The sequence below is a fragment of the Ictalurus punctatus genome, chromosome 14 (assembly GCF_001660625.3).
Source record: "Ictalurus punctatus breed USDA103 chromosome 14, Coco_2.0, whole genome shotgun sequence".
NCBI classification, from domain to species: Eukaryota; Metazoa; Chordata; class Actinopteri; order Siluriformes; family Ictaluridae; genus Ictalurus; species Ictalurus punctatus.
In genome coordinates, this window is record NC_030429.2 from 26,469,389 (window position 1) to 26,488,654 (window position 19,266).

Here is a 19,266-nt window from a genome sequence, read left to right on the forward strand (position 1 = left end):
ACAGCACACCCTGACATATTTGTCATTGTTGCCGGAGATTTTAAAAACATGAATCTCAAATCACTGCTACCAAAATTCCACCAGCATGTTAACTTTGCAACTCATGGGACAAACACTTTGGACCTTGTTTACACCAACATTCATTGTGTTTATAAGGCTGCATACCACCCTCACCTCGGCTGCTTGGACCACATCTCTGTTATGCTTATCTGAGCATATGGGGCTTTTCACTGTGAATAGTACCTGGTGCTTGGTACTTTTTTATATACCACCTTGGTCGAGGTTCCAAGCAAGCCAAGCCGATAATAAATGTGAGCCACACATTGAGGGAGTAGGGAATTCACCTTAACGAGTGGTTCTGTATTATGCCTGAATAAATATCTGTCATTTAATACATACCTTGCATATGGTAATATTCCATCAATTGAAAATTATGTATCATTTAAAACTTACAGCAAAGGTTTCTGTCTTAGATTTTTACATCTCGCTTTTTAGCGACGTTTAGCGAAGTCACTCCTGTAGTGGCTGAGTCTAACTTAGTCATATAGAGCACTACGTAGGTTCTAGAATGCTGTTATTTTACATCCTTAATAGGGTCCATGTTCAGTGAACAGGAAAGGCATTTGGAATAGTATGTCCTGACTGTGTATTTGTACAGGGCTTTTAAAATACAACATTATTCTTGCGTGAAGGCAAGTGGAAGATGGCACCCACGTTGAGCCGGCACTAAACTGCAGCGGAAAAGCAAGCTCAGAAAAGTACAGGGAGCTGAGTTGATTCGAGCAGTACCATGCAGTGGAAAAGTGACTACACAGACCACTTCTGAAACGTGCCAAATTGGTTCTGAAACAGTACCTGGTCTGAAGGAGCCATCTCAGCACTTCAGGACTGTTTTGAGCATACAGACTGGAATATGTTCGGAGAGACTGATACATACCACAACAACAGAGACTTGGAGGAATACACAGTATCAGTAACTGGCTACATAAGCAAGTGCATAGATGATGTAGTATCTTTCCATCACCACACGTGCAAACCAGAAACTGTGGATGACTGCTGAAGTGTGCTCACTGCAGAAAACCTAAGACTCTGCCTTCAGGTCTGATGGCAAGAAAGCCCACTGCACAGCAAGGGCTAATCTGTCCTGGGCCATCAGAGAGCGAAAGTGCAACTACAGTATGCAGAAAGAATCCACAGTCACTTCACCAACACCAAGGACACAAGACTTATGTGGCAAAGCATTCAGATCATCAGAAACTACAAAGCTACATCACCTGTCTGTGATGATGATGCCTTGCACCCAGATGCCCTGAATGATTTCTCTGCATGGTTTGAAGCACAGAACAATGTGACAGTGAGGAAGACCAGCCCAACTCATACTGACCAAGTACCGCAAGACATCAGGAACACTGTCCCAAGTCAACCCATGGAAAGCTGCAGTTCCCAACAACATACCTGGCCTGGTGCTCAGGGAATGTGCTGATCAGCTTGCAGATGTCCTCACAGACATCTTCAACATTTCCCTAAGCCAATCAGTTGTCCCCGTGTGCTTCAAGATGATCACTATCATCCCTGTGCCAAAGAAATCATCAGTGTCCTACCTGAATTACTACCGGCCAGATAAACTCACACCTATCATCATGAAGTTCTTCGAGTGGCTAGTCATGAAACACAAACAGCAGTCCCACCACACTGGACCCATTTCAGTATGAATACCATCCCAACCACTCAACAGAGGATGCCATATCTATTACCATCCATCTGTCTCTGACCCATCTAGTTAAAAAGGACAATTACATATGCATGCTGTTCATAGACATCAGTTCAGCATTCAACATAATCATCCCACAAAATCTTACAACAAAGCTGAGCCTGCTGGGTTTAAACACCTCCCTCTGCAACTGGATCCTGGACCGGGAGACCCCAGTCCATTAGGACTGGCAACTCCACCCCCAGCATCACCACGCTAATCAGCGCCACCCCCAGGACTGTGTGCTCACTACACTGCTGTTTACCCTGCTGCCTCATGACTGTGCTGCCAAGTTCAGTTCTAATCACAACATCAATTTGCTGATGACACTACAGTTGTGGGCCTCATCAGCAACAGTGATGAGTTAGGGTACAGGGAGGAGGTTGATGCAAATTTTTCTCGATGATCAAGTAGGATGCTTGGAGAATCAGGAGAACAATAGCCAGGGTCTAGACCAAAGAGATGGTTTCTTATGCGTGTAAAGACACCCTGGGCACTACAGCATTTTGTAGTCTTAATCTTAGTCCAAACGTAGCTTGGATAGAGTTATCTTTTTTACTCATATGTACATGAAAGCAACATACCCCAGGGCTCCACAGTGAGACCATTTCACTCGCATTTGTGACTGAAAAGTACTTTGTGCGACTGTGAATAAATATTTATTCGCACCGGTGCAAATGACCTGTTCGGAATTGTATAATACAATTGGAATAAAAACTACAGGAAGTACAAAATGCATCTACACCATGCAACAGTTACTTTCACACTGCTTTTCATCATCTCAGTCAATGGAACAAATGTGTAAATACTACAGAGAAGCCTTTATGATGAAGAGTAACTCTGTACATCATCTTCATCAGCTTCTCTCAACTTCCCAGTCTCACAAACCGCCATCTTTTATTGATCCCGCAAAATGATCTGAACCTGCGACTGTGACCTGCTCGTGTAGATACAGCAGCATCGGGCGGAGTAAATTAATGATAATGCTAATGCTACAAGGTGGGTTTAATTCAAACTTCTTTATTAAATAATTCCTCACCAATCATAATCAAGATTAGCAACTGTTCAGTCTGTAAACATTCAGCATGCTGACACTCTCCTTCACTAACTCTAATAGCACATTCACTTTATTTAAACTCACAGTTGCCAGGTATCACTAGAAAAGTCAACTCCAGTTCCCATGCTTTGATTTAATCCCCCAAAATAACTCAATATTAGCAGCAGACATGGCAACACTGTACTGGGGGAACTGACCTAAAAGGAACAACTGATAACCAAACAAACAAAAACTAATAAAATGTAAAGACAGAAAATGTGCTTAGTTATAAATAAATCATTTAATATAAAAAATAGATATTCTAATAACTTTATAAAATATAAATAAAATGAGAAATGAAAGAATGTGTAATTACTATGGGTTGCATTTAATATCAATTTGACATTAAGCTTAATTCGCTATCTCTTTAGAAAGCTATTAGTCTTTTTCCTAATATGGCTCATGCTTGTGTTAGTCTACTTTTAATTAGTCTACTTTTTAATCTTTATTGTTCAAGATATTTAAAAATACATTTTTTAAGCTTGTTTATGTTGTACCAATTAACCAATAATATTTCTCATTGCTATTATTTTAACTCAATTAACAGTGACCATGAGCACAGAGCTTACATTTAACTGTTTATGACAGACCTCCTGATTAAAGTTTATACAAACAAAAAAAAGATTGGTATCTGGATCGGTATCGGCTGTAAAAATCCTGATCGGCGCATCCCTAATGAACACCATTACACTAAAGCGCTTTACATCTGACGGGTAAATGAACTCACCCAATCACATCCTATATGAGATTATTCAGATATCTACACAATATACACAGAGCGGTTCAAGAACTGACTCCAGCCCAGAACCATGACAGCGGGAAATGTCTAATAGTGTAGCTTTAAATATATTTCAGAGGAACAGACTTCAAACACTGAACGAAATGATGTTTATTGTATTTGTTTACAAGGTGGAACAGGTTAACGGTTGTTTTTTTGCACACAGTCTGTAAAATTAACTGAAAATATTAAATTTAGTTTATCAGACGGTAAATTAATTTGTCTACTTGGGCCTGGGTCATGCTTTTAGAGACACACAGGCAGCAACAGCAAAACATGACAGAAATTAACAGGAGGGTGACAAAGAACATCAGGAAACTCAGTAGAATTTTCCGGCCATATCGCCACCAGAAGCCCAGCCAGACACCTAACCAATCACTGTTAACCTGATCGATAGCATTAACATGATCACGTAACTCCTAGATCATTAATGTATTGCGTCAAATTTAAAGTAGGGTCAGACACATATGTACAGCACTCAGGTAGCTCCTTTTCCCTAAGATATAATCTAAAGTGACCCGTATTTGCAATATCATCATCCGATGTGATTGTAATGTGATGGATATTACACCTAAGGATTGTGCAGTATCATTAGGCAATTTCCCGACTTCATGAGATAACACCAGTTTTTAATCAAGGCTGATCAGGACACCATAATTAAGAAAAAGAGCAGCTGCTCCAAAAAGTTTGACTACAGGTAAGATACTCAACACAAGGACTTGGACTTGGACAGTGAAATACATAATGCCTTAGAAATTTCACGTACTGTGGGTGATAAATGCAGTAATAAGCAGCACGCCTCATCTTCAACCAGCCCAAGAGAACCCATGTCACACTCCTCTTCATCTCCCTCCACTAGCTTCCTGTAGACTCCCATATCAAATTCAAGACCTTGATGCTCACTTACAAGACCTTGTCTGGACCAGCATCCCCCTACCTCAACACTATCCTGAAGGCTTACGGTCGCTCACACAATCTGCGATCGATTAATGACCGACGCTTAGTAGTACCTACTCAGTGTGGCTCAAGGTCCCTTTCCAGAACCTTCACACTAACTGTTCCTCAGTGGTGGAAGGAACATCCAACCTCAATCCGGACCACAGAATCTCTCACCATCTTCAAAAAACAGCTAAAGACCCACCTCTTCCGTGAACACCTAACCAACCCCTAAAATGCCAACCACACTTTATCCTAAAAAAAAAAAAATAAAATAAAAAAAAAACCCTACTCTGGCACTTACACTTCTACTCGCCGCACTTTGCTTTTCTAGAACTCAAAGATCTTGTATGGTAGCACTACTTGTATCGTTCACTGCTTGATATATCGCTTTGCTTGTATTTGCTCATTTGTAAGTTGCTTTGGATAAAAGGGTCTGCTAAATGAATCAATGTAAATGGATCTTTGTGTAAGAGGGATCTTCCTTCTTGTGCTAACGTCAAGCTCTGGTCTGTGCTGACTACTGTGGTGAGCACAGCTCTGAACCGGGGGAGTCGAGCTCTGAACTGGACCTGGTAATCCTTTTCTACAGTAGACATAACCCATGTAGACACATCTGGCAGTAGTTTCCAAGCTGCCAGATGTTCTTTTAGTGACATTAACTTTTCCAAACTCAATTAGAGGGAAAGCATCAGATTTTAGTTGCCCTGTGATAGCTCGCTGACCAGACAACCCTGAAAACTTGGGACAGCCTTGGCTAGGGGAGGCCTTACAGTAGTACTGGGAGCTAACTGCCCTAACAACCTCATGTCCCCTGATACGACCTTGAGAAGGGAACGAGATGCTGCATAGTTTTGTCATACCGGGGCAGGGCTGTGAATGGTGTCTTTGCTTCAGATAATAGAGGCTGATGGTGCAGTTCACAGGTGCCATATATTTATCACACGACGCGTTTAATTGTGACGTCACCTGATCATAGCAGGCCTATAAATAGGTATGATTTTACACAAGCATCAGATGCCAGTTACATGCAAGGGTGCTCCCATAGTGTTACGCTAAACGCAACGTCTCGTTCCCTTCTCAGGGAACAGGGTTACATGCATAACGCAGACATTTTCTGCAGTGAGGGATTTATTTTCACTGGGGAGAGAAAAGCACATCCAGCCTTAGTAATCACTTCTAGCAGCTCTTTATATGCTGCTCTCAGTTTTTAGGACACCCTTCTGGCTCCTCGGAGTAGGAGAGGAATTTTTGTGTGTGTGTGTGTGTGTGTGTGTGTGTGTGTGTGTGTGTGTGTGTGTGTGTGTGTGTGTGTGTGTGTGTGTGTTTGAGGGGTGTTTTTTTTTTTTTTTGGCTTTCCATAGCAGAAGGAATCGCCGCGACGCAAGCTCCAAAATCCAGCGGAGACCCGGACCTGGAAGGCAGAGCAAGAGACAGAGACAGAGACAGACTCATCTCCGGCTCCTCTTCCAGATCGATACGAGTACCCCAGGACCTGAACCGGCTGGCTGCCTTGGCAGACGCCAGCCCAGATCCACGAGGCTCTGAAACCCTACTCGCCTCAGCTGAGAAGAGAGCGAGTCACGAGCGGAGCTGCCAAATTGTAAGGCGTTCACAATGCGCAGATTCAGACCTCTTGAGGGCTGCCGTGGCGTGCTCTATCCCTAGACACTTCACACAGATAGTGTGTCCATCCTGCCTATGATGAAACAGGAGCAAGTCCTAACACACTTCCTGAATTGTCTCACTCTTACTTTTCTCATTTTTAAAAAAAAAAGGGACAGAAAAGAAAATAGATTTTTTTTTCTTTCTGGAAAAATAGAGAGGAAATGAAGACTCTTTTTGCATGCGTTTTGTTCTAGGAGACCTGGATCTCCGGAATTTGTAGTCTCAACCCTTCCATTATTTCTTGTTTAATGTAAATACAAGCTGATATAATATGCTCATATATTATGTTCAAGTTCATATATTATAATTGCCGTGAAATATGTTTTATGATTAAACTATGTAAAGAACGTCAACCTGCAAGGTTTACAACTCGACACGCTGGATGTGAAGAGAACTGAGGAACTAATATTGGAAAGTAATCGTTTAATGAAGAAATGTGATAGTATAAGGAGTGTCTTGAATAAAAAGGGGGCTGAAGCTACAATGTTAAAAGACCGAGCTAAATTTAGACGTGCAGAGAGCATTAGGCGGCTAAATCAGAGATATGGACAAAAATACACTGAGAAAATGAAACAAGAAGCACATGTCTGTCTTGAGAGGCCTAGACCCTCTACTTTTACCACACGGGTGGATACATTGGAAAGATTGATCAAAAGCACTGATATAAAATTGAAGCATGTCAGTGAACCATAAAAGAACATGCATTCTGTTTCTCAAACCACACAGCTTCCTGTTTTTCTCTTAAGAAAACAAGTTAGCATTCTTTACCAATATGTTGAACTTTATGCTGTACGGTTTTCTGAGAAATACCTGCTATATACTTGTTTTTCTCTTAAGAAAACAAGTTAGCATTCTTTACCAATATGTTGAACTTTATGCTGTACGGTTTTCTGAGAAATACCTGTTATATTCTTGTTTTTCTTTATGCTATACGAAATACCTGCTATATTCTTGTTTTTCTCTTAAGAAAGTGCCATACGCTTTTCTGTGAATTCTATTTTATCTCTAAGCAAGCAAGTTAGCACTCTGTTGACCTTTATGTTTTCTGCTGACAACGCTGTTACATTCTATGTCATTTCTAAGAAACCGAGCTAGTGCATCAAACCTCATCTTGTTTTTCTCTTAAGAAAGCGAGCTAGCGTTGTATACTTTTCCTAGAAATAACTGCTACACTTTTGTTTTTCTCTTAAAAAAGCGAGCTGGCGCACCAAGACCGCATGATATTTTGAGCATCAAGCTTAAACCCTAGCGCCTGAAACCACAATAGATAAAGGTATAAATACTTGGAGTAAGCCAGTATTAATTTGCCACTCCTCAGGTGAAGGTCTTGTCGTTTTAATTTCTTGAAAAAGGAAACCACTATTCAGATCCTGCGTGGTCTTAGGATTTTCTTTATTTTATTTTTCTTTATATTTTGAGTTAAAAGTAACTGTAATCCTTTTGTTCTTTACTATAATAAACCGAAGCCTATACCAAGGACGATTCGTATATTTCACTGTAAAGAGTACGACTCCTTTTGTTATCATACGTCTTCAGAGAAGAAAAAGGACTTCAAAGGGTTCTCGAACCCAGAGGCACGAAAGCTTCACTTCCTGAAAGAGGTAAGAGAAAATAATTCTACAGGCTCTATCAGTTTAATGATAAGAGTAGCGGGCAGAACACAGAACACTGGGATAAGGAATTCCAGGGAAAATAATACAGCTACACAAACGACCGACATGCAGTCTCCCTGAAGATAATAAGGCTGATGGCATGGTTCACAGGTGTCGTTTATATATCACGTGACGCGCTTAATTGCCACGTCACCTGATCACGGCAGGCCTATAAAAAAAATCATTCAGAGCAACGCAAATGAGATGAATGCAAATGAGTCAGAAGATGAGTCAGCTCTACTGACATGCAGCTTTCAGGTTTACCTGCCTCTCCTTCACCCTCCCTTCCCCTGTCATCTCCTTCCCTCCCCTCTCATCTCCTTCCCTCCCCTCTCATCTCCTTCCCTCTTCTCCTCCTCTTCTATCCCACCCTTGTCTCATGATTCACCACACCTCTTTTTACTGTGGGTTTGAACCTGACAGCATTTTTGATTGGTCCTGCAAAGGTTCTAGTGAAGGTGTAGATTGTAGCAGGTGGAGATTGCATAACGAATATGAAGAAAAATCATATGAAGAAAAAAAACAGGCTGCAACACAAGACACATCAACACAGTATTCCTCCCTGGCACAATCTACAAAAGTCTAGTTTATTTAGAGTAGATATTTAATTTTATTTGATATAATTTTATTCTATTTTATTTTATTTCATTTGATTTTATTTATTCTACTCTATTTTATTTTGTTTTATTTATTAATTATTCCCAGCATCATGAAATTCCAGGTTCGTGTCATTTACCTGGCCGTGTGGATGGTCTTCCTGCTTGTGTTCATCCGAGTCGATTTCAGATTTAGTTTGGGTGATTTCATCGATGTCACTGAGCGGGTGTGCGGGTGCACGAGCTGCATAATGGACCCACAGGAAGAGCCGTGGTTCATAGAGCGCTACGACGGCAAGGTGCCAAAACTTATGAACAGGGCCAACAGTAATATCAGCGCACTCACACATAACTGGTGGATGGTAAGTACGATAAAATGTGTTATTTCTTAAAGTCTTTATTGGTACATTGTATTTGAATTCCACATCTTTGATTATATTTAATATTAATACAAACACCACGAACAAATAACAACGAAATTAAATATAATTATATTATATTAATAATGATCCAATCTATTCTGTTTTACTTTCACATTTTATTTTATTTGACATTTTTTAATGATCTTTATTGTTTTCATGATTAATTTACTTTCAATTATAAGCCTTCTATATGATCAACAGTCATTAGAACACTGCAGTGTTTCCTGTGATGTTAAACTGTTTGCAGGGTTTTACTTTTACATTTTTTACAGTGTTTACTCTCTCGTCATTTTTTCCCCTCTAAATCACTATGGCCTGAATTTAATGAACGAAAAGTGTTATATAAGTAGAGTATTTCTCTTATTCGCATTCTTATTATTTATTACTGTACGCATTTATAATACAGCACCATCCATGCATTTGGAATGCAGCTTAACATTATTTAGAGGGTGAAGTAAACAATGGAAACAAAGCAAAACATAAAGAGAAAAAAATATCATACAATCTAACAATAACAATAACAAACATTGAAATAATGTAAAATATTTGTAAAAAAAAAAAAAAAGATTAAAAATGTGTAAAAATAGAATAGAAGTACATTGATTAAAATAGTAATGTACAAGTAGCATGGTAGTAAAAGTAAGCTAAATAATAAAAACTACTTAAAAGCAAATGTTTTAAAATTTTTTATAACAAAAATTATGATAATAATAATAATAATAATAATAATAACAACAATAACAACAACAACAACAATAATAATAATAATAATAATAATAATAATAATAATAATGATAATAATAATATGAGCAGGGGGATGTGGTTGAATACTTGTGAATATGAGATTAAAAAAGTTGTGAACTCTAATCAGATTTCAGTGTTCTTACACACAGATTCATGCAATGCAGATTCTGTAGAGTTCCATGTCACATAAACCTGACAACCTGCTATAATTATGCAAGCATACGCGCTGATTTAAACATTGCACGAAGGTCAGAGATTTTAACATTTGCGTGAATAATTAACCAGGAAGAGCTCCTTAATGCCTCCCTGCACTGTTAAAGGGCATACACCCTGTCTTCTGTGAGAATATCTCACTGGTAATAACTTTATGAAACACCTTTAAAGGTAGTGAAATAAAAAAAAGGTAGTTTGTTGTTACTAGTAGCTAGCTAATTAGCCAACAACATATGTGGGTGCTTGTAATGTGCAGGACCGTATCAAATGTATTTACCTTTCCAATAGACCTGACTCACTTGCCTCAGCATGGACTCTATATAATTATACATCATTTGATTATAATTACACATCATTTGAAATGATTACTGATCAATAATTCTTGAGTAAAGGATTAAAACTGAAAAATAATACTCAGGAAAAGGTAGGAGTCTGGATAAAACAAGCAAGCATTTGCGAAAATTTTGCAGGAAGTTGAGTTCCCTTTCAAAGGGAACTCATCACTTTAGGTGTTCCTGTGCAACCAGGAATGCTGCATCTTCTCTTCTTGTCACACATTGTAACATATTGTCCAGGAGGACATCCTGGTTAGGGATGGGAGCTGTGGGGCCCTGCTTCCTTCTTTTCTCTGCATACTGTTGGGAAATCCCACCACTGGTTCGCCCTCTCTTCCTGGCATCTTTCTGAGCTTTGCACAGACTGTGTGCAGTTTTGGACTTGAAGGTATAAAGGCGCATTTGCATCTTTTGTTGTCATTCCATTGTCAGCACAATCTTATCTGTAGATAAGCCAACCCTATGAAAAAGTACAAAATTATCAAAGCACAGTGCATAAATTAGAATAATAGAAGTAACACTGAGGTTTTTGCTCATAGATTTGTTATTATATCGGTAAATCTAAGTAATTATTTTGGCAGGCAAGACTGCATTACAGAAATGTATTAATGGCATCAGAGCTTTGCCAGTGACTTGTTCTGATGAGATATGTTCTGACCTCATCCATCCTAACAAACAAGCCCAATGCACACGAATACACATGACTTTTTATTGGTGTGCATGACAGAAAACATTGTGCACACCCTAAAATACACAAAGAAACAGTTGTTGACAGACTCATGGTCACGCAATAGCTGATCTTAGGGCCAACTAAACGGAATACTTGAGATATATTTTTGTTGGTGAACTTATGTTCGGTGAATTAATATATCACATTAAATGAAATGAAATCCAGTAACGTGAATGTGTGTGACCAGGAGTGACTTTTGTAACAAGTTACTACAAGTGCAATGCACCTAGTTTTTCATATAGGTGGCGCTATAACTAAAAGCACAGAATCCTCATCACACATCATCCTGACGTTTGCCATTACCTCAGGAATCCACCATAACAACCTTGATTAACAAATCAACTATCTCTTTAATTACATATTCACTATTCTCTCTACTTTTTGTTAAATAAATGTCCAACAAATCTACTAAAGACCAATGTTTGAATGCATTACATTCCTTTTAAAATAGACACCACCATCGTTATATTCCATGCTATCCACATGAGCATGATCAACAATGTCTGTTTTTTCAGTAAACAAGTTAATGTAAGACTCTTCCTTCGAAGCAGAACAAAGGTTTACAGTTCCAATTTGCCATTACGTCCTGTAACACAATAGAAAATGTGCCTACTAACCTCAACCACACCTTTGCAAATATAGGCTCTCACCCCAAATGGTTTTACAAATGATATATTTGTGTTCTTTCTCTTTAAGCATCTACATGTTACCTCCCTTTTCAACTCTAATTGGCTTCATGTGTATGCCATGCCATTTCTGTTTGAAGCCAACTGAACCTAATTGGTTGCAAAATTAACACCATATTGAGCATCCAGGCAGGAAAATTTGACACACATCACTACACATTGATGTAGGGCAAATTTCAGGTAAATCAAACAAATGTCATACTACTATATCTTAGTGCAGTGCACCTAGTTTTCCATATAGGTGGTGCTAAAACTAAAAGCACAAAAGTCAAATGGATCCAATCCGGACTTGCTTTTGAGTAACTACTTGAAGTGTGAAGCCCATCATTCAAACCAGCACAGAATTATTCTATTTAGCATGGCATCATTTATGGCAACATCACATATCACTGAACCCTATTCAAATGAATCTTCCACCTTCTAGGTTTACATGACTATTTTTCAAGCAAATCAGACAAACCCTCTAGTAAATCAACGTGAATCTATATAGTAAACCCGTATAAACTCATTTTAAAGTGCAATATAACAGTTTCAGTCTAGGTGGTGCTATAAAAATGACTCATGATTATAAGCACATATGTCTGGAGTTTATAATTTAATTTCAAGTGAATCTGATTATCTTTGTAGAAGGAGTATGAAAGAGTTTGTTAAAGTTATATGAAGAAACACGAAACTTTAAAAATGCCCAACTTCCTGTTCCTGTTTTCCTAACAGAAATAGAAGGGTCAAATTTCATGCATTTTCAGCCATTGTAAACCTCTCAAAACACCGTGGGAATGTTTGAAATCCCCACATTCCAGCCAGCATGGTCGACTTCCTGTTGGGCGGAGTCAGATACAACCAAGTGATCCTCGTCGTACAAGACGAGTGCAATGACCATACCAAATCTTGTGCTCCTCTGAGAAAATTCATCAAATTCCATTCCGCTGTTCAGGGGTGCTATGGAGCTGCTAAACCAGGACCAAGCCTATTTACTACATCATGATTAAATTTTCGGTATGATCTGTATGCCAAATTTAATTCATTTTGAAGCATCAAAAATGAGTGGAATTGCTAAATTATAATAAACACACCAAAAACAAAAATATATATATATATATATATATATATTTCTGTGGTTCTAATGTGTGTGTATATATATATATATATATATATATATATATATATATATATATATATATATATATATATATATATATATATATATATAAAAACATTAGAACCACAGAAACATTGTGCTTCTATTTTGAGATCACTTTAAACCACTTTAGATAAAATTAAACAGATATTGTACAACACGTATTAAACCCAACATGTACTCGTGTTAAATGTGACAAAATAATCACGGCTAAAATTTGACGATTAAAATTAAATCAAAAATTTTGTTCCCTGAAACTGGAAAAATTAGGGTAGGCTATATAATTATTTTATTAAAGATGCTTTTATAGCTTAGATTTAAATGTAGACTATTACCACAATGTTTTATATTATAATAGCATTCTAATAAACACTATTGACTATTCAAGTAAAGAGAACGTTTGCTTTAGTAATAGAGATTATTTGTTTATTTGAATTTACAAGCTTTATTCACTATGATCTACTCTTTCACATCTGTGCAGAGGCTCCAACCGTCACGATCAGTGAATCTCAGTGACGTCGTGGAACCTCTGTTCTCACTCTTTCGTGATGAGGAACACTACAGTGACTCTGGTCCTGACCGCTGTAGAACCTGCGCTGTGGTCGGCAACTCGGCCAACTTGATTAGATCCCATTATGGTGCTATGATAGATGCTCACGACTTTGTTTTCAGGTAATATCATTATCTATCTATCTATCTATCTATCTATCTATCTATCTATCTATCTGTCTGTCTATCTATCACTGTGAAAAAGGATTTCTTCTGTTTGTGTGTATATCCCATACTAAATAGTTTTAGACCTTGAAATGAAATACAACATAAAACAAAGGCAACCTGAGTAAACACACAATGCAGTTTAAAAAAGTTACCCAACACTTATCACCCATGTGAAAAACTAATTGCCCCCTTAAATTTAAAATCTAGTTGTGCCCACCTTTAGCAGCAATAACTGCAACCAACCACTTCTGAAAACTGAAGAACAGTCTTTAACACTGCTGTTGGGGAATTTTTGCCCACTCTTCTGTGCAGAACTGCTTTTGTTCAGGTACACTGGACGGTTTTTAGAACTGCCTCAGCATCTCAACTGATTCAAATCAAAACTTTGACTAGGCCACTCCAAAACTTTAATTTAGATTTTTTTTAACCATTCAGAGGTGGATTTACTCCTATGCTTTGGATCGTTGTCTTGCTGCATAACCCAGTCGTGTTTGAGTTTCAACTTACGGATTGAAGACCGGATATTCTCCTTTAGGATCTTTGGGTAGAGAGCAGATTCATGTTTCTCTCAATTACTGCAAGTTGTCCAGGCCCTGAAGCAGTAAAGCATCCCCACACCATCACACTTCCTCCACCATGCTTGACTCTAGGTATGATGTCCTTTTTGTGGAATTCTGTGTTTGGTTTACGCCAGATATAACAGGACTGTCTTCCAAACAGTTCCACTTTTGACTCATTAGTCCACAGAACATTCTCCCAAAAGCTTTGAGGATCATCAATGTGTGTTTTAGCAAACTTCAGACGAGCCTTATTCTTCTTCTGGGTTAGCAGTGGTTTTCACCTCAACACTCTTCCATGGATGCCATTTTCCCATTGTGTTTTTCTGATAGTGGAGTCATGAACAGTGACCTTTATTGATGCAAGAGAGGCCTTTAGTTCCTTTGATGTTGTCCTCGGCTCTTTTCTGACTTCTTGGATGAATTTTGGAAGGTCAGCTGCTTCAGGGAAGGCGCACTGCTGTGACTTTGAGTCACAGAGCCAAATTTAGTATGAGATATACACAAAACCAGAATCAGAAGCACAGCACTGTGTATATATATATATATATATATATATATATATATATATATATATATATATATATATATATATATATATATATACACAGAGCGAGAGAGAGAGCTTGAATGTGCTTCTGAGGTGTCCTCTGGGTACCCTGGGCCTATCCATATTATTGTACATTGGCATGAAACCTTGTCTAACCTCTGTCACAGGATGAATCATGGTCCAACACAAGGCTATGAGAGGGATGTTGGGTTAAAGACCACACACAGGGCAATTTATCCAGAGAGCGCTGTAGACCTGGACAACTCCACCCATCTAGTCCTGCTGCCTTTTAAAGTTTTGGATCTGCAGTGGCTCATTAGTGTCTTCACCACCAAAAACATTACACGGTGAGAGTACATGGACATCATCTGAAGCTAGAAGTATAGAAATGTTGTTTTCTTATAAATCACATTCAAATTGTCTGATATTGTCGTGTTTTATTTTCCTTGTTGTGTTTAGTACATATCATGCAGTGAAACCTTATATAAAAGCGAACAAAGATAAGGTGAGTAACACAATCTTCAGCATTAACTCTACTTTCCATATAATACAGTATCCATAAAGGTTTGACCAACCTGTGCTCCGAATTCACTTAGATACTTGGGGGTTACTTGGTAACTCTTTCTCCACCAATCTTGAGTTCACTGGGGTGTGTAGCTGATGATACACGGTGCATCTCATTAAATAATGATTAAAACACTCCATCCTGTGCTGTTACGGGAAAATAATGAATGATGTGGTGGTGTGTTTGAGCAGAGTTACTGTTACTCCGAAGGTCATTATTTTCCTATAATAGCATCCCACAAAGTGTTTTATTCCACTTATACCACAGCAATATTTTATTTATGACATTTATAACATTTATCCATTTATAGTCGCATTCAAAACAGGTTAGATCACTTACATCTGCTATGTCCTGAAGACATTCCTGTGTTGGGAAAGTTAGAGCTTTACCTCTGTTACAAAGCACTGACACAAGAGACTCCTTCCATAAAATGTTGCATACATGTCTCCTCAGAGAAAACTTCAGCATATCAATGGCTACACACATGTTTTTAATCTGTTTATGTGACGCATCCTCCATACAAGTCCCTGCGAATGAAAAGTTACTATAGATGATAACGTATTAATGAAGGTAGTAATCTCAAAGAGATGCTTAGATTTAGGTACTGAAAAGCCCCACCTCCTTTACTGGGAGTGATAGGTTCCTTCTGGGACTGATCTGCTGTACCGATAGTGCTACACTGTGTGTCAGTTACACCGGATCTGTACTAGATCATGTGACCTTTCAAAAAAAAGTTTACTTTGATCGGATCTATCCAGATTAAAGGCTTCTTCCACATTGTTTTTAAAGGTGATGATCATTAATCCTGAGTTTATAAGATACGTCTACGAAAGATGGTTGATGAAAAAGGGGAAATATCCATCCACTGGCTTCATCATACTCATGTTGGCCGTGCATATCTGTGACCAGGTGAAAACACTATATTTAATATTATAAGTAAAATGACCTTCCTGTGGTAAATTTCTGCACAATGCAACTGTAAGGGAAATGTAGCAGTATTGTAGTATTATGATAAGCACATGAAAGACAAGTCATTAAAGGGTTGTACTGAGCCATGGTTATCAAAATTAAGAAACTATGTTGTGTTCCCAGGATTGGTTCCATAATCTCAGCCACTGCTGCATCTGGTGCATGATAAATATTGCAGCAAATAAATTCTCAGTCTAAGTAGTAACAAGGATTTTACATAGAACATAATAACCAACTATTTACAGTATACCACATACTTTTCCAGTTAAGTCATAAAGGGTTTTTAAGGAGGTGCAATGTGGGAATACACCCTGGATGTGATGCCACTCCCAAAATTCCAACCTAACTAAAATGTTTCCCTAAATCTAAGCCACTTCTTATGCAAAGTGACAAATTAATTCCTTCCTTTGTTCAGAAAAAAAAACAAAAAAAACATTAAGTGGCACTCCTACTGCAGTTGTGGAAATGACAGGACTTGTTCATTCTGCAAGTGGAGGAAAACTAGCAGGCAGAAGTTAGCATTATACAGTACACATGTTACACTTCAGCATATGAAGTAGACCAGTTTCAAATGACCTCTTTAAAACAAAATGATCTGTAGACATGTTTGTAGTCTCACTCTTCACCTCTCTCTCTCTGACAGGTGAATGTATTTGGATTTGGGGCCAGTGCAAATGGACGATGGTACCATTACTTTGACCACTGGCATCGTCAGTCCATTCATGCAGGTGTACACAGAGGGGGAGTTGAATATGATGTCATCCTGAAACTTGAGCAGCAACAGAGGATCAAAATGTATAAGGGATGGTGATAGAGTCAGGTAAAATTCTAAATTTCTCCTTTGTTATTTGATCAAAATACACTTTTTTGCACTGAGGACCTAGTGTTGTATGTTGATAATTAAGTAAAAGTAAAGACCCGTGTATTAGTTAAAGAAAACTACTAGAGTAATTGTATATTTTTGTACACAAGTACAAGAAGAAAGAACATTTGTGCCCCCAGAAAGATAGCAAAGAAATATGTTTTTACGTGTTGTTTTACCAAAAACGCTTCATTACAAGCTAAACAAAACTCCAGTGTGCTAGGTCCTTGTTCTAAACAATAATACATTTTTAATTATTTCGGTCAAACCAAAGGCTATTTTGATCAAATGCCATTTTGTTTTGTGCTTTAGCAAAAATGGCAGAGCTATTAGTCATTTAGGCCTGGACAAAATGACGTTAAAATCCAATTTTATTATGTAAAGCCCGAGATGATTTAGATTGTACTCAAGCTATCCACTTTTCAAATTCACTGTTTGTGAGTTTGTTGATGATATTTAAGGACACTTAATCCATCTTCCATTGTCACTAACACAAGACAGCTAACAAGTTGGCTAAGTCAGATGAGAGTCAGCTCTTTGAGTCGACTCTTTGAATAGAATCCAAGAATCGGACCTTTAAGTCAGACCACAGTCAGCTCTGAGTCAGATATTTGAGTTGAGCCATTGAGTCAGGTCTTTCAGTTGGTTCTTTGTGTCTTATCTTTGAGTTGACTCTTTGAGTCTGTCCTTTGAGGCTTTTGTCCTGAATCTCTGAGGACATATCTTATTAGCAATTTGATTTTGAATATGTAGAGGAGTAAAAGTTGACAAAAAACAGTAGTATTCAAGTAAAGTAGAAATATTCACTAAACTGAATTAAGTATAGTCACAAGGATGGACTGACCCGTCCAAGGTTTAAACAGTTATCCTGCATGCACAGTACTACTGATCTCTTTCCATTTTATAGCATTGCAACTGTAACATTTACTTTCCCAATATTAAAACCTGAAATCTACAGTACCTTTGTCTTTTTCTCCATACTGATCACTATGATATTGATTATTATTGATTGAAACGGAGCCCCAGTGTCACATCCCATGCCTGGAGATCCTCCGGGTGTGTGTTACAGGTGAGGGACTGGAAAAGCCACTAATTCTCTTGTTTCTTTGTTTTTACTACCCACAGATGACACTCTTTTAAAAGACACTCCCATCATCACGAAACTCTCTGGCAGCATAACATCATTTAAGCGTGAGTCATATCGGCTCAATCCTTCACGTTATTGATGAGTAACAGAGCTTCATTTAAACTCAGTGGCTCTCGACAGCACACACTTCTGTACAGATGACTGTTTTCTTTCTCTAATACACTTAATCCAATTCATTATCTCATTATCAAGCCCTTCATTATCTGGATCTGGTGGGATTGGACACTAAATACGATATATACAGTACTGTGGGAATGTAAATCAGCAACATGTTTACTTTTCTAGATTTATATCATGCAAAAAAGATAAGCTGCGTATGTGTACACTACACGGATGCACATTGTACAGTAGGTATACAATTGCCGACTGTTGTTATGAACTATTTGTCTACTGTATTATTGACTACACAATGTGTAAAGTGCAGCATTATGTTTCATCCTGTGATTGATCAATAATAATTAAATCGCAATTAAATTTCTTGGAAAAACTTGTCAAAATGTTCCTGTGTCCATTGTTGCCAGGCGTGTGTACTTCTTCCTGCAGTAGCTATTTATTGTTTAAAGTATTAGAGCTGAAGTGTGGAGTACATAAAAAGATTTATTTGCACCTCTGGCCTTACTGACTGAGCTGATCTCAAGGCACCTTCTCTAGTATTGGACAGTTCCAGAATTTTTGGCACCCTTCAATGATTTTCATAAAATAAACAGTTGGAGAAGCAGGAACTAGAACTAAAAGCAACTGGCAAACAACACATCTGAATCTGACTGATTCAGATGTGCTCCATTTCCTTGTTCTTCCTGTTACCAAACCTAAAAAATGAGTTTCTGTATCTGATTGCAATACAGATGGCCTGCCGTGATCAGGTGATGTGGCAATTAAACGCATCGCATGATTGCTATATATATATATATATATATATTGTGAGGAATTAGCCCGGGGAAGGGCGGCGTACAGACCCACAGGAGACCAAAGGATGGTTGCAGACGGTGCTTTATTGTGGCTAGGGTGAGGTGAACGTGTTATAAATGGAAGAGTGCGGGGGTTTGTGAAGGCGTGACGGCCGGCGGAGTCGACTCGTGGCGGAGGCGGGATTCCCGAGGCGGGGCGGGGGTTTTCCCGGGCCGGCGTCCTCCATGTGTGCGACTCTCACTATCC

General features: G+C 38.4%; 1 protein-coding gene across 1 annotated transcript; it reads left to right on the forward strand.

Moving 5' to 3' along the window:
• The first annotated feature begins 8,312 nt into the window (after window positions 1–8,312).
• On the forward strand, window positions 8,313–18,717 carry LOC108275440 (CMP-N-acetylneuraminate-beta-galactosamide-alpha-2,3-sialyltransferase 1). The gene is made up of 7 exons (XM_047159983.2): window positions 8,313–8,838; window positions 13,226–13,416; window positions 14,736–14,915; window positions 15,028–15,073; window positions 15,923–16,042; window positions 16,746–16,922; window positions 18,090–18,717. Exons 1-6 carry the CDS (start codon window positions 8,590–8,592, stop codon window positions 16,911–16,913), a joined length of 954 nt encoding a protein of 317 aa, XP_047015939.1. The 5' UTR covers window positions 8,313–8,589; the 3' UTR covers window positions 16,914–16,922; window positions 18,090–18,717.
• Window positions 18,718–19,266: the final 549 nt, after the last annotated feature.